A 15,612-nucleotide genomic window follows, 5' to 3' on the forward strand; every position below is an offset into this window, starting at 1 on the left:
GGCTTGATCCCGCGATCAGCCGTCCAAAAGCTTCCCACCGACTTGTGAGAGGTGCACCACTTCCAGGGTCTTGTTACCTCGGGTGTCATGTGTGTCCTGCCTTAGCGAACCTGTCCCTTTTTATCCCCCTGCTGGGGTATCGCCTGTCCATCACTTCAAACAGTTCAGGGTTCAAAGGGGGAGCCGCTCTTGACAGCTCTCCTTCCCCTTCATCACCCATCTCCAAATGCTGCTCCAATGTTTTCCTTATCTCTCTCTCTCCTGAAGACAGGTGGCAGACCAACTGCTGGTCACACAGGACAGCTAACATCTTAATCTATGTGTATTCTTGTTACATTACATACTACTATTTAACTATTTATGGTTCTATTACTACTTATTATTTATGGTGCAACTGTAACGAAAACCAATTTCCCGGGGATCAATAAAGTATGACTATGACTATTAAAGGTATCAGCGATATTGGTGTGTTGCAATGATTTTATATGTTCATACGGGGAAAATATGCGCTGTGTGTTTAATATCCAAACGTTACTTAAAATGTTATGATGCTATTGACTTATCACCTATATTCCAGTTGTGATTAACACCGCCCCCACCCCGGTCGGCCGGTCCGCAAGAATATTGTCAATATTAAACCAGTCCGCGGTGCAAAAAAGTGTTGGGGACCCCTGCTAAGTAAACCTATCAGTTTTCTCTGTGGGCGGGCTTTACAGTCGACCTCAAAAATAATGACAGTGCTGCTCGCTGCACTGTTTGCAACAGTGACTTTTCTATTGCCCATGGTGGGTTAAAATGTAAAAGACATGTTGAGGTGAGTTTAACAGGTGTCATTCGTTCATTAGCATAGCTAACGTTATTTAAACTAGCTGGCTAGCTGCTAAGGAGCTATGCTATTGATGTCCTACCTGATGAGGCCAAGCTCCCTGTAGACTTGTTTAAGTTGTAATAGAATAAACATAATAATATAATATAACATAATATATGTACATATTTTAATGTCACATTTGCTGCATATACCCAACTTGGTTTACAGATTAGACAAAATCACTAAACGAAGTATTACATACACCCTTGGAGGTCGACGGGGGGGGGGATATGGGGTTGCAGGGGGTGGGGGTGATACCTCACTGAAATTAGTTTTTGCAGGGTGGGATGTCTGCTGTAGCAACCAGTGGCCCTGTGATCTCTGTCTCGGAGGCTGAAGCCAGGCTGTCTTTCAAAGGGGTGAAACCACACAAGCTGACAGGCCCCGATGGAGTACCTGGTAGGGCTTTGAAAACCTGCGCCAACCAATTGGCGGGATTGTTTGCTTTTCACACTTCCATACATCACAAATACATATGTCAGAATGCTGTTTATTGAGCTCAGCATTTAACACAATCATTTCTACAGTTCTGATCGAAAAGCACCAGAACCTGGGCCTCTGTATCTCCCTCTGCAACTGAATCTTTGACTTCTGCTTTGGGAGACCACAATCTGAGCAGATCAGAAATAACATCTCCACTTCATTGACAATCAACACTGGCACACCTCAGGGATGTGTGCTTAGCCCACTGCTCTACTCTCTCTACACCCATGACTGTGTGGCTAGGCACAGCTCAAATGCCAATCTATAAATTTGCTGATGTTACAACTATTGTTAGCAAAAGTTTACATGGTGACGAGAGGATGTACAAAAACAAGATATATCAGCTAGTTGAGTAGTGTCACTGTAACAACCATGCACTCAATGTCAGTAAGGCCACAGAACTAACTGTGGACTTCAAAAAGGGCAAGATGAGGGAACACACAAAAGTCCTCATAAGAGGCTCAGAAGTGGAAAGAGAAAGCAATTTCAAGTTCCCGGGTGTCAATATCTCTCAGGATCTACCCTGAGCCCAACATATTGATGCAGCTACAGAGAAGGCAGAACAGCGGCTATATTTTATTAGGAGTTTGAGGAGGTTTGGTATGTCACCAAAGACACTCACAAATCTCTACAGATGTACCATGGAGAGCATTTTGACTGGCTGCATCACCATCTGGTATGGGGGGGGGGGGGCTACTGCACAGGTTTGAAAGAAGCAGCAGAAATTTTTTTTTGAACTTAGTCAACCCCATCATGAGCACTAGCCTCCACAGTATCCAGGATATCTTCGAGGAGTGATGCCTCAAAAAGGTAGCATCCATCATTTAGGACCCCCCATCACCTGGGACATGCCCTCTTCTCATTACTACCAGGAACAGGAACCTGAAGGCAGGCACTCAGTGATTCAGGAACAGCCCATTAGGTCTGCTCCACCATTCCATCATGGCTGATTTAATACCCCCTCCTGCCTTCTCCCCGTAACCTTTGACACCTTTACTAATCAAGAACCTATCGATCTCTGCTTTAAATATACCCAATGACTTGGCCTCCATGGCAATGAATTAAGAAACTCCTCCTCATTTCTGTTGTAATGTAATGCCCTTGCATTCTGATCCTTCAAATCAAAGAAACAATAGCATTGGAGTTGTGGTTATGTGAAGGGTGGAAGAAATATATCTCTCTGTTTTTCTTGAATTTGCCTTAATTTGAATTAAAATTTATTGAATTACAGCAAGTGCTGGGAACATATCTTTCAGATGCGAATTATATGTGCATAAAGCAAGTTAAAAAACAATTCATGTAAATGATATCTATATCAATTATTCTTTACCTCAGGATCAGTTCCTTCAGCTTGTCCTTCATTGTGATATTGAATAAAAGATCAGATTGAATTAAATCTTGCTCTCACTTAGACAAAACAATTTTAAACTAGTTCTATTTGGAAATCTTTCCCATGTAAAGTACATGGAGAAAGTAAGGAGGCATGGGATCCAAGGGGACACTGCTTTGTGGATCCAGAACTGGCCTGCCCTCAGAAGGCAAAGAGTGGTTGTAGACGGGTCATATTCTGCATGGAGGTCAGTCACCAGTGGAGTGCCTCAGGGATCTGTTCTGGGACTCGTACTCTTCATGATTTTTATAAATGACCTGGATGAGGAAGTGGAGGGATGGGTTAGTAAGTTTGCTGATGACACAAAGGTTGGAGGTGTTGTGGATAGTGTGGAGGGCTGTCAGAGGTTACAGTGGGACATTGATAGGATGCAAAACTGGGCTGAGAAGTGGCAGTTGGAGTTCAACCCAGGTAAGTGTGAAGTGGTTCAGTTTGGTCGGTCAAATATGATGGGCAGAATATAGTATTAATGGTAAGACTCTTGGCAGTGTGGAGGATCAGAGGGATCTTGGGGTCCGAGTCCATAGGACGCTCAAAGCAGCTGCGCAGGTTGACTCTGTGGTTAAGAAGGCATGCGGTGTATTGGCCTTCATCAATCGTGGAATTGAATTTAGGAGCTGAGAGGTAATGTTGCAGCTATATAGGACCCTGGTCAGACCCCACTTGGAGTACTGTGCTCAGTTCTGGTCGCCTCACTACAGGAAGGATGTGGAAGCCATAGAAAGGGTGCAGACTTTCAAGGATGTTGCCTGGATTGGGGAGCATGCCTTATGAGAATAGGTTGAGTGAACTCAGCCTTCTCTCCTTGGAGTGACGGAGGATGAGAGGTGACCTGATAGAGGTGTATAAGATGATGAGAGGCATTGATCGTGTGGCTAGTCAGAGGCTTTTTCCCAGGGCTGAAATGGTTGCCACAAGAGGACACAGGTTTAAGGTGCTGGGGAGTAAGTACAGAGGAGATGTCAGGGGTAAATTTTTTACTCAGAGAGTGGTGAGTGCGTGGAATGAGCTGCCGGCAACGGTGGTGGAGACGGATACGATGGGGTCTTTTAAGAGACTTTTGGATGGGTACATGGAGCTTAGAAAAATAGAGGGCTATAGGTAAGCCTAGTAATTTCTAAGGTAGGGACATGTTCGGCACAAATTTGTCGGCCGAAGGGCCTATATTGTGCGGTAGGTTTTCTATGTTTCTATGTTACCTGCTGTGCCAAATGTACGGCAATGTTCTGCCTTCTGCATATTCGATCTCAATCATCAGTACACCATCCTCTTCAAAGCTGTCAATAACAATTGATGATATTGGGGTGGTCCAGCAGAGAGAGCCGCTTCACCTTATTCAATGTGCAATACTAGTTGCCCAGCTACAAGAAAGATGTCACTAAGTTGAGAAAGGTTGCAGAGAAAGATTCACAAGATTTTTACCAGGACTGGAGGGCTTGCGTAAAAAGGAGACCCTGATAGGCTACGAGTTATTTCCCTGGAACATAAGAGACTAAAAAGTGATGTTATAGAGAATATAACATAACGAGCACCATAAATAGTCATTTCCTTTCTCCCCAGGGAAAAAATCAAAAACTCCGACCTGTTTACTTTTGAGTTTTCAGAATGACACATGGAATAAAACGTAATGAAAATATCGTCTTGAACTTGCGTACTTCTACATTTTTAAATTTACCAATTAAGAAACTATTTTTGAAAAAAAGCGTTGTTCCCATGGAAACGAATATTACCAACTGTGTTGGAAAAGCATGAGCACAGCAAAAGCCCCTGTGATCTGCCCGATACTCTGGGGGTGTAAAGCGACTGACTCACGGGTGCAGAATGCACTGTGATGCGATGGAGCTGGGTGCAACGCTGCAAAGCGGCAAGTTGAGGTAATGTGTAAAAAAAAGCTCCTTGTTGCCGACGTGCTAATATTAAATATCATGGCGACATAACATCGCTGATTCGACGTTTGGATTTGTGTACACTACACAACTTGGGCGGAGAAGGTGGGCGCGGAGCCGGTGCTGATGTGGACGGAATTCAGAGCTGGGCCGGCGGAAGCGGATAGTTCCACCTGTCTCTTCTCCTGCCCTGCCCCCTTCTGTCAACCCCGCTCCTCCGGCCCGTCTCCCTGCTGTGGCCCCGCCCCTCCAGCCTGTCTCCCTGCTGTGGCCCCGCCCCTCCAGCCCGTCTCCCTGCTGTGGCCCCGCCCCTCCGGCCCGTCTCCCTCCTGTCAACCCCGCCCCTCCAGCCTGTCTCCCTGCTGTGGCCCCGCCCCTCCAGCCCGTCTCCCTCCTGTGGCCCCGCCCCTCCAGCCCGTCTCTCTCCTGTCAACTCCGCCCCTCCAGTCCGTCTCCCTCCTGTGGCCCCGCCCCTCTAGCCCTGCTCCCACTGTGGCCCCGCCCCTCTCCCTCCTGTGGCCCGCCCCCGCTGGCCCTGCTCCCCCCTGTGGCCCCGCCCCCGCGCGGCTCCGCGGAGCGGCCGATGACGTGGCGCTGCCGGAGCCGCTCGGTGGCGCGCGCCTGCTGAGGCCGAGCCAGAGCCGGAGCCAGGAGCGCAGCGGCCGATCTCGTAGCTTAGCGCCGCCGATATGCCGCTCTGGACCGTGTCTCTGCTGTTGGCGTGTATTAGTCTTAACGTGCTGCGCGGTCGAGCAGATGAACACGACCACACGGTAAGACTGGGTGGGCTCCTTTGCCTCCCGCTCCCGGGGTGGTGGTACAGGCCCCGGGCCGCCCTCATCCCTGGCCTAGTGGCAGTCTCCGATTCCCAAACCCGGTGGCGTGCCCGCTGACCTTCTGCAGTGGCGGCCCAGGGATTGGGGCCCGCCCTTTCTGGCATTTGGTGCGGCCTCAGACCCGAGGCCTAGGGAGCGGCCTCAGGTGGCTAATGGTGTGGATGTGGCGGCTGAGTGACCGATGTCGTCGTGGTGCCCAGGCCGGATACAACTATCCGGCGTGTTGGGTAGGAGGAGAGCGATCCGAGATGGTTTAACCTGAAGTGACAGGCTAATTGGTGTTATAGCTGATGGAAAGGCAGCTGGCTGTTAATTCCCTAATTCCAAGTATTAATTGTCTGCGTCAGAAACTGTCAATTATTTGATGGTCTGTACAGTATACATTGCACACCCCCCCCCCCGCCACTCTGTTTCTGTTGACAGCTCGGGGACGCGTATGCTGAGTTGGTGTTCAATTTTATATACGAAGACAACTCAATTATATTAAAAACTGCCTGTGATGCGTACAAGAGCTATTTGGAAAATTGCATGTCATCAAAGCCAGTACAAATGTGGTGTTGAATCTTATAATGGCTGAGAATTATTTAAAAGTTAACTTAAATTCTACATATTCTCCACGTTGAGATCAAATATTTGGAGCTGTAGTGAACTAAGAGGACAGGTCTAAACTTCAAAGAGTTGCAGTTGATTGGGTGGACAGGAAGTAGATGTAATATAATCTTAAGAGGTGTGACAGTTTGGAAGGAAGAAGGAACAATGGCAGCATAGACCAGAGGGCACAATTCTAGCAGGGGAACAAGAACAGAACATTCTGAAGTGTAGTTGTAGATTATCTGAGAAAATGATAAAATTATAAATACAGTTGAGAATGTCAGTGCAAAATTGGCATCATCTATAGTTACAGCTTCAAGTTTTGCTGTAGTTATGGCTGAAACTGGAACATTGCCTCTGGAAGCAGATCTCTGAGAGGGTGCAGATTTAATATGATTGTAGGGTGAAGGATAGAACATCAAAGCACAGTACAGGCCCTTCAGCCCATGATGTTGTTGCGACCTTTTAATCTACTCTAAAATACATTGGACTCTTCTCTCCCATAATGCCCTCCATTTTCTATTGTCTATGTGCCTATCTGTTAAATGTCTGTTAATGCTGGTAAGTCTACCTCAACTGCCACCATTGGTAGTGCATTCCATTCACCCAGTACTTTCTGTAAAAACAACTTGTCTTTGATATTCTACCATATTCTTTCTTCCATTTACCTTAAAATTATGCTCTCTTGTATTAGCCATTTCTCCCTGGGGGGAAAAGTCTCTGGCTGTCTGCTCAAACTTTGCCTCTTATCATCTTATACATATCTAGCAAGTTCTCTCTCATTGTTCACTCCAAAGAGAAAAGCCATACCTCAATCAATTCTTGCAAAATATGCTCTACAATCTAGTCAGTATCCTGGTAAATCTTTGCACTCTCTCTAAAGTTTCCATATCCTTCCTGTAATTGTTGTTGGTTAGTATGGCATTCACACTTCTAATTGAAGTGTGGCCAGGGAGGGGCAGATGCGAGTCTGTCCTTTCAGGAGCCGAGATTGGCTCAGTCTTCATCTGGCACCTCATCCACAGCCGTTCCAACATTGGTGGTCCTGAGCTAGCATCGCCTGATGGAGTCCTTGAAGCACACAAGTCTCCACACAACATCAACATGTTAATCCAGGTTGTGGAGGTTTCCTGTAATGAGGTGACCAGAACTGAACACAATATTCCAAGTGTGACTTAAGCAGGGATGTGAATAGATAAGGTGAATTAATCTGATGTAAATAACTAAGGGTATAGACAATTATTGGAGAATCAGTTCCAGCTGCTACTGGGTTCAGTTTAAGGGGCACACAATGAAGCAGGTGTGAAGAAACAAACATAACTTATTTTTAAGCAACACACACAAAAAATGCTGGTGAACGCAGCAGGCCAGGCAGCATTTGTAGGAAGAGGTACAGTCAACGTTTTGGGCCGAGACCTTTCGTCAGCATTTTTTGTGTGTGTTGCTTGAATTTCCAGCATCTGCAGATTTCCTTGTGTTAACTTATTTTTAAATTCAGACCTTATCTAAAATTTGAATTTACTGGGATCTGGGCACCGCTGGTAAAATGGAATTTATTGCCCAATCTTACATTATTTACAGAAGGCACTGTCTTGCACAACTGAAGTCCATCATTTCAATGCTGGTGATTTGTTCTGTGTATTCTCAAGTATTAGGTTCTGTATATCCACTTGAGAAGTACTTCATCACATTCTGAGCACACTGTGCCGATGGTAAAAGACTTTGGAGACTTGACCAATAGGTTGCTTGGTGTAGGATACTCAGCCTCTGAGCTCCTTCAAACGCAATGAGTTTCTGGTTAAAGTTAACCACTAGGATATTGATAATAGTGGAGTTGGAATGATTTGGGAATGTTTGGTTTAAAAGACAACTGCATTTGTATCTAAAGGGAACAATTTGCAGGGTTCTCGGGTGAGTTGGAGAGTAGAGCAGGCTGGGTTGTTCTTATTTTGGGATGATGTGGACTGGACAGAGTGAGTAAACCCATTCTGTGCTATAACGATTCAGTGGTTCTGGGAAGTGTATGAGCTTGACCATCAAAGTAACTGATTATTCTTGCCAGGGCTATCGATACACTGATTAGATATATTACATTAGATATGAGTTACAGTGTTCTGTCTCTTGAGAGAACATTGGAAATGTCTTGTATTTTATGGGTATAGTTGTTGCTGGCAGTTGGACTACTTGAATCTGCCAACCTCCACTTTAAATATACCTGGCACTTGGGACAGTTTGACAGTGAGGCAGTGGGCATCAAACAAGCATTGTGATAGTTAGTCTATTAATTAATATCAGAATTAATTGATATTCAGAGTCATCTATGTCAGGAAGATCATCTGTATCCAAGAAAGGTGTTAGTTTTTTTTTATCCCAATTTCCTTCCTTTTAACAAAACAATCCAAATTGTTAAGGTCAATAATAAAAAGGGTGCCAACACCAACTTCTTTATTATATCATTAGTTACAGGTTTCTAATTACGAAATAAACCTTTCACCATCATGATCAGTCTCCTATTACCAAACCAGTTTTGGATCCAGCTTGGCAATTTGCTTACCTCCAATGGTGTCCAATCACTTGCCTAGTCTCCCATGTGCGTCCTTTTCCAAGGCCTTTGTGAAAAGTCATTCAGGCTTACATCAACCTGTTCTTCGTTCATTTTGTTACCTCTTCAAAACTTCACATACAATTGCAAGGAAAAGTTTATGAACCCTTTGAAATTATCTGGTTTTCTGTATTAATTATTCAAAATGTGTTCTGATCTTCATCTGTCACAACAATAGACAAATACAGTCAGCCTAAACTAATAGCACAAGAACAATTTTACTTTTCATGTCTTTATTGAACACATTGTTTAATCATTCACAGTCCTGGCTGTACGGAGTATGTGAACCCTTGTATTTAATAACCTCCTTTAGCAGCAATAAGCTCCACCAAACATTTCCTGTAGTTGCTGATCAGACTTGCACAACGGTGAGGAATTTTAGATTACTCCTCCATAGAAAACCGTTTCAGTTCATCAGTATTTCTGGGATACTTTGCAAGAACAGCCCTCTTCAGGTCATGCCACAGCATCTCAATTAGGTTAAGGTCTGGACTCTGTCTTGGCCATTTCAAAACACAAATTTTCTTCTTTTTCAATTGTTCTGTTGTTGATTTACTCTTGTGTTTTGGATCATTGTCTTGTATCATCCTACTATTAAACTTCAGGTGACAGACCACTACCCTGATAGTCTTCTGTAAAATGTCTTGATACAATACTAAATTCATTGTTCCCTCAATGATTGCAAACTGTCCAGGCCCTGAGGCAGCAAAGCAGCCCCAAACCATGATGCTCCTTCCACCAAGCTTCACTGTTGGGGTGAGGTTTTTTGGGTTGGTGTGCATTTCTGCCTAAAAGTTCAACTTTTGTCTCATGTATCCACCGAACATTGTCCCAGAAGTGTTGTGGAACATCCAGGTGGTCTTTTGCAGATTTGAGATGTACAGCAATAGTTTTTTTTTTGCAGAGCAGCAGTTTCCTCCGTGCTGTCATTCTCATTCAGTGTTTTTCTTTATAGTGGGCACATGACAGGGACTTAGCAAGTTCTGGAGATTTCTGCAGGTCTTTTGCTGTTACCCTTGGGTTCTTTTACACTCTTTCCGCATTACATGTTGTGCTCTTGGTGTGATCTTTGCAGGATGCTCACTCCTTGGGAGAGTAGAAATGATACTGAAATTCCTCCATTTATAGACAATTACTCTTACTGTGGACTGATGAACACTCAGGTCTTTAAAAATGCTTTTGTAGCCCTTTCCAGTTTCATGCATCTGTACAATTTTTCTTTTAAGGTCCTCTGAAAGTTTTTTGATCAAGGCATAGTGCACATAAGCAGTTCTTTTTTGAGAAGGGCAGGTTGTGTCAGTAATGTGAATTTGTGTGTCTTTTTTTATAGGGCAGGGCACCTCTACAACCCACACCTCCAATCTCATCTCATTGATTGGAATACTCCAGATAACTTTTGTAGACAGTATTATCCCAGAGATTCACATACTTTTTTGAACCTAGACTGATTTTTTTTTAAATCGTCAGTATTGCGGAGAAGTACAATTGTTAGTGTGTTATTTAGGCAGATTGTGTTTGTTTATTATTGTGACTTAGATGAAAATCAAACCACCTTTTATGAGTTATGCAGACAAACAGATAACTGCAAAGCATTCACAAACTTTTTTCTTGCAACTGTGTATTACTTGGACAGGATGTCCCTCTGTTTTCTATGTTATCTTTGATTAATCCTCGCTTTTCCAAGTACCCATTAACCTTGTTCCTTAGAGATTTTTTCCAGTGATTTCCCTACCACTGATGTTAGTCTCAGTAACTATGTGGCTTATCCCTGTTGCCTGAACAAAATTTCATATTGTCCTCCTCCTCTGCTCATCTGGCACCTCAGCTGTGGCCAGTGAAGACTTAAACATCTCTTCTACAGCCCCAGAAACGTTTTCCTTTGCCTCTCATAGCAATCAGGGATACATCACTTACGGCCCTAGGATTTTATTCACCTTTGATGCTCCTAAAACATCTAATTTTTTTTTAACTAGTGGTTTGTTTTAGTATTCTCTGAATTCTCAAATTTTCGTTCTCGTCAGTGAATACAGGAACTTTTGCACAGGTCCTGTCTTTTGGTATTGAAATTGGCTTTTTCCCCAACTTATGACCCTAACTTGTAGCCTGTAAGGAATTTGTAGCTTCTCATGACCACATAGGTTCCCTCTGGTTGCTCCAGTTTCCTCCCACATCCCATGGACATACAGGTTAGGTTAATTGTCACATGGGTTTAATCGGGAAGCTGGGGCTCATTGGGCCAGAAGGACCTGTCACCGTGTTGTAAGTCTAAAAATCATCTATATACTCTCCATAATTACTTTGAAACTTATAGTTGTGGTCAGTGTCACCAAAATATACACCTTCTGACATTTTCGAATACTTACCAAATAAAACATTGAACAGTACAGCATATCCTTTGTTCCCTGATATTTATGCTGACCACAATGCCAAATAAAGCTGCATATCTGCCTATTCGTAGTCAATCTCCCTCAATTTCCTGTCTATTCATCTGCCCATCTGAATGTCTCTTAAAAGATGGTATTATATCTGCTTCCATCACTTCCTCTGGAAGCGTGTTATAGGCACCTGCCACTCCCAATGTCAATAACTTGCCATGTAATTCTCCTTTAATCTTTCCCCCATCACCTTAAAACTGTGCCCTCTAGAGTTTGCAGTTTCCATTCTGGGAAAAAGACTGTTAACTGTCTCCCTGATCATAAGTTTTTTTCTACTTCTATCAGGTCATCCTTCAGTCTTGGGCACAATTCAAAAATTCCACCTCTGATGCACCTTTCACGAGATGATCCCAGTTAATATTGGGGAAGCTGAATTGCTCCACTGCTCTATCCTTATAATTCTTACACTTCTCTGTGATTTGCCTATAAATCTACTTCTGTATGTACATGTACTCATGTGTCACTGTGCTAGGGTTCTCCCTGGGGCTTTATTATTTATTATGTAAGTCCAACTCTGATTTAACTTCCAAAAAAGCATTACCTCACACTTGTTTGAGTTAAATTCCATCTGCCATTACTTTCCCATTTGATTTAGATCCTGGTGTAACTTTGGTGAATTTACTTCACTATCTACCACATAATTAATTTTGATGGCATCCACATCATTAATATAAATGGCAAATGCCAGTCCCTGCAGCAGAGTACTGGTCTTAGGTCTTTAATCTGAAAAAAGCAACCCTCTAATACCACCCTCTGACCCTCCCACCAAGCTGATTTTGTACCCATTTTGCTATCTCACCCTGGGTGACACGTGAGTTCACCTTTCGGACCAACCTACCATGCTGGACTTTATTGAAAACCTTCCTAAATTCATGTAAGTATTTACTGGTCTCCCATTAATACTCTTGGTCACCTCTTCAAACAAAAAGTGAATTAAGTTCTCAAAATCACTATTCAAAACTATGTTGACTATCTCTGACCAGTCTTGTCTTTCCAAATCCAGATAGATCCTGTATCTCAGGAACCACTCCAGTAACTTGCCTACTACTGATGTTAGGCTCACTAGGCTGTTGTTCCCTGGCTTTTTCCTTGCAGAACTTCCAGACTTCCAAATACCTCAGCATAGTTAAGGAGGATACAAAAGTCTTTGCCGGAGGCCAAACAAATTCTTCCCTTGCCGCCCACAGCATTCCAAGGATGCACCTTGACAGGTCATAGGAATTTATCTCCCTATGCATCTCAAGACTGCCAACACTAACAAATCCTCTTTCTTAATAATGATAGGTTGGTTGAGAAAGGGGTCAGTCTCATTTAGACAATTTATTAATTGATGTATATTTTCTTCTTTCATGTCTGTGTGGTGCTGGGAGTGATTACATTTATTTTCTATCTTCTAATTGTCCCTTAACTTGGATAAGAAAGATTGTGTTACATGGTGTTGTCTGAAGTATATATAGGTCAGGCCAGCTATGAATGTACCTGAAGGACATTAGAGGACCAATTGGAATTTTATGTAAGTCCAGTATTTTAATGTATTTTAAACATTTCTTTTGAAATTATTTTTATTTCTATATTCTAGATTTGATTTTGTTGAAAGTCTGGTGGTTCAGTTGCATTCCTTGCAGATAATTGGAACTTTGAAAAGAAAATGTGGAGATGAAACAACCTGGAGGTGTAACCACCTGACTGGTAAATAATGTTGAGGGGACAAGATGGTGGTTTGAAGAGAGCTGGATTTGGCATTCTAATTCAATAGAGCATCCTGACTGGGACTCCAAATCCCTTCGCACATCTGAATTCTAAATTTTTTCTCCTCTCCTGTTTAGAAAATAATCCAGACATTTATTCTTCCTAACAAAGTGCATAACCTTACACTTCTCTACGCTGTGTTCCATCTGGCAATTCTTTACCCACTATCCTAACCTGTCCAAGTCCTTCGGCAGACTTCCTGCCTCTGCAATACTACCTGTGCCTCCACTTATCTTTGTATTGTCCATAAAACTGGCGGCTATCAGCTGTAAGTTCAAACAATGAAGCTTGCAACTATGGTATTTTTATGAAATCTGGGCAAAATAAATAACCAGACTAAACTGCAAGCTGTTCTCATGCGAATTACGACTGTGGTCATTATCTATTGATGGTGATGAGACTGAGTGTCAAATGGAGATAGAAACAAAGGGTTTTCATAATATTCATTAGCTCATGTGGAAAATGAAACAGTGTTCAAGTTTTGGGTTGCTCAGTCTTTTATCAGAATAAAAAAAAGTAGAAAACAAACATTTAAGTTCTAAAGTTGAGAACAAATGGAATGCTTGTGATAAGGCAAAGGCAGACTGAACAATGTAAACAGTGGTGTTGCTGCCTAAGAGAAGGTGAAGGCTTGTTGATCACAGCTACTTTCTGGAGGAGATATAAATTGAGGAAAATAAGTAAGGGCAGAGGAGTGGATTAAAACAAATATTGCTGAAATCGAGAGAAACAGAGCACATCTTTTGTGAAAATCTAAAAATAAAGCTGGATGGTGGAAATACCCAGCAGCTGTAGTATATCAGGCAGGCTGCGTTGTCTTGGATGATGTTGAGCCATCCAAGGATCGAAGCTTCAACAACGTAATTGACTTCAAGCAGCATTCGTGGGAAGAGAAACAGAATTGCTGTTTCAGTCCATGAGGTCATTGACCTGCCCCTACAACCCTACAATATAACAGTTTAACAATATACAGTTTAATGCCTCTGACTGGAAGATCATTGATTTGGAATGTTAACTCCCTCCAAGTTGCTATCTGACCAGTATTTTCAGCAGCTTCATTTTCATTTCAGAGTTCTATGGCCTGTTTATTTAATATAAATTTTTGGTCAAGAGCAAGATGCATTTCAGGACACAGTAACCTGTTTGGTTTCTATATGCATATCAGTTTATGCCATTCACACTAATAGGATGAAGCTACAGATGCACTGCAGCATTTACCAAGGCTACTTTGATAACGTTTGTCTAACTTCAATTTATCAAGAAAGACAAACACCTGGAAATATCACCGCCACCATTCTCAAGGCAAATTATATTCCAACTTAGAAATACAATAGAATCCAGTCAATTGAGGTACATCGGGATCAGTATATTTTGGCCCAGTTAAGCAGCTGCCTAATTAGCTGAAGTTTCATGGCAATAGTTAAAAAGTAAAACTAAGTGGCAAAGTATGTATTTAAATGAAATACAGAACAAATTAGAACACTATCAGTACTATAGTGCTATAAAACTATTAGTTCTTAATAGTTATCAGTGGAGCTGCGGCGTTCATTGACTGTAAATGAACAAAATCAGCACAGACACCTAGTATAAATAATGGACTTCATACAATGCTATCGACAATTGCATCCTCCAAATCTTCATTTTCATTGTAACATTTAAGATAATTATCGATAACTTCAAATTCTTCACAGTTCCTAATTCGTTGGAGTAGTGAAATCGTTTCTTTTTCACTCCTACCCATTTCTGGCATCTCCAAGTTAAATGCTGGAAACCATGGTGAACAAAACGGTTCTGAATTTTCTTACTACTTATTTCTTGCCAACTTTCAGTGACAAAATTCACTGCTTTTTCAACACAAGCACACGCAACTGGCGCTATTTAAAAACTGTTTGCTCTATGCATGATGTAGAGTGTAACAATCACAAATGCACTTGACTGACACTAGTTAGAAACTGTCTGGCAACAGCCTCCAGCCTCAGTTAAGTAGCATAGTGTCCAAAATAAATGAAGGGAATCCCAGCTATTTTTTGGATTAGTTTTTGTTCTTTTAAGAGTTGTCCCAATTAACCATAATCTATACTGTAATTTCTTCTGAGCTGCTGGGTCAGCATAATGGGCACTCCACCAACTGCAACGCTTTTGATCCAAGCATCGCGACAGGCAAGGGAGGCCGTTCATTTCAGTAAAGGTCTATCCAATTTTTTTAGAAATACTAATGTTTCCATATATAATTTTCTCTTTTTCCTCCACTCTTCCCTTTAAAATTGCCTGGTACTCCAGTTCCTGTCCTGCCTTTGAGCTCACACAGTTTACTGGAACATTTATTGTGTAATATATTAAAAGTAAATGTAAATGTTAAAGTATTAATAGGAGGTAAATATGCCAGTGTGGTACCACCGAAGTTTTTTTGTTGGTGGGGGTAAGGTCGTTGCCTTGTTGCTGCTTGTGCTTGGGAGGGAGAGTTGGGGTGGTGGGCTTTGGGGTTCTAACGTTTTAACTGTCATTCATTCTTTGGGGCACTTCTCTGTTTTCGTGGATATTTGCGAAGAAAAAGAACTTCAGGATGTATATTGTATATATTTCTCTGACATTAAATGTACTTATTGCTTGTATTCCTTTTTTGTGGAAATTCTCTGATTGTATTAATAAATTCAATTAGTATACCCAATTATCTTTGAGTGTTTACACTTACGCACATATGATCCACTGCTAATTTAATACAGAGCGGTGAATTTGTAGGCTAAATACAAAGCAGCTGTTTATGAAGTCACA

At 42.3% G+C, this 15,612-nt stretch overlaps 1 protein-coding gene across 1 annotated transcript in view; it reads left to right on the forward strand.

The window, feature by feature from the left end:
- Positions 1-5,209: 5,209 nt before the first annotated feature.
- The window catches only part of tm9sf3 (transmembrane 9 superfamily member 3), a 99,217-nt gene continuing 88,814 nt past the window's right edge, over positions 5,210-15,612 (forward strand). Inside the window, exon 1 of the mRNA XM_063070794.1 lies at positions 5,210-5,400. Within this exon, the coding sequence (XP_062926864.1) occupies positions 5,317-5,400 (84 nt within the window). The 5' untranslated portion in view covers positions 5,210-5,316. The remainder of the gene's footprint in view (positions 5,401-15,612) is intronic.

Source organism: Mobula hypostoma, chromosome 18 (assembly GCF_963921235.1).
Source record: "Mobula hypostoma chromosome 18, sMobHyp1.1, whole genome shotgun sequence".
Classification (NCBI taxonomy): Eukaryota; Metazoa; Chordata; class Chondrichthyes; order Myliobatiformes; family Myliobatidae; genus Mobula; species Mobula hypostoma.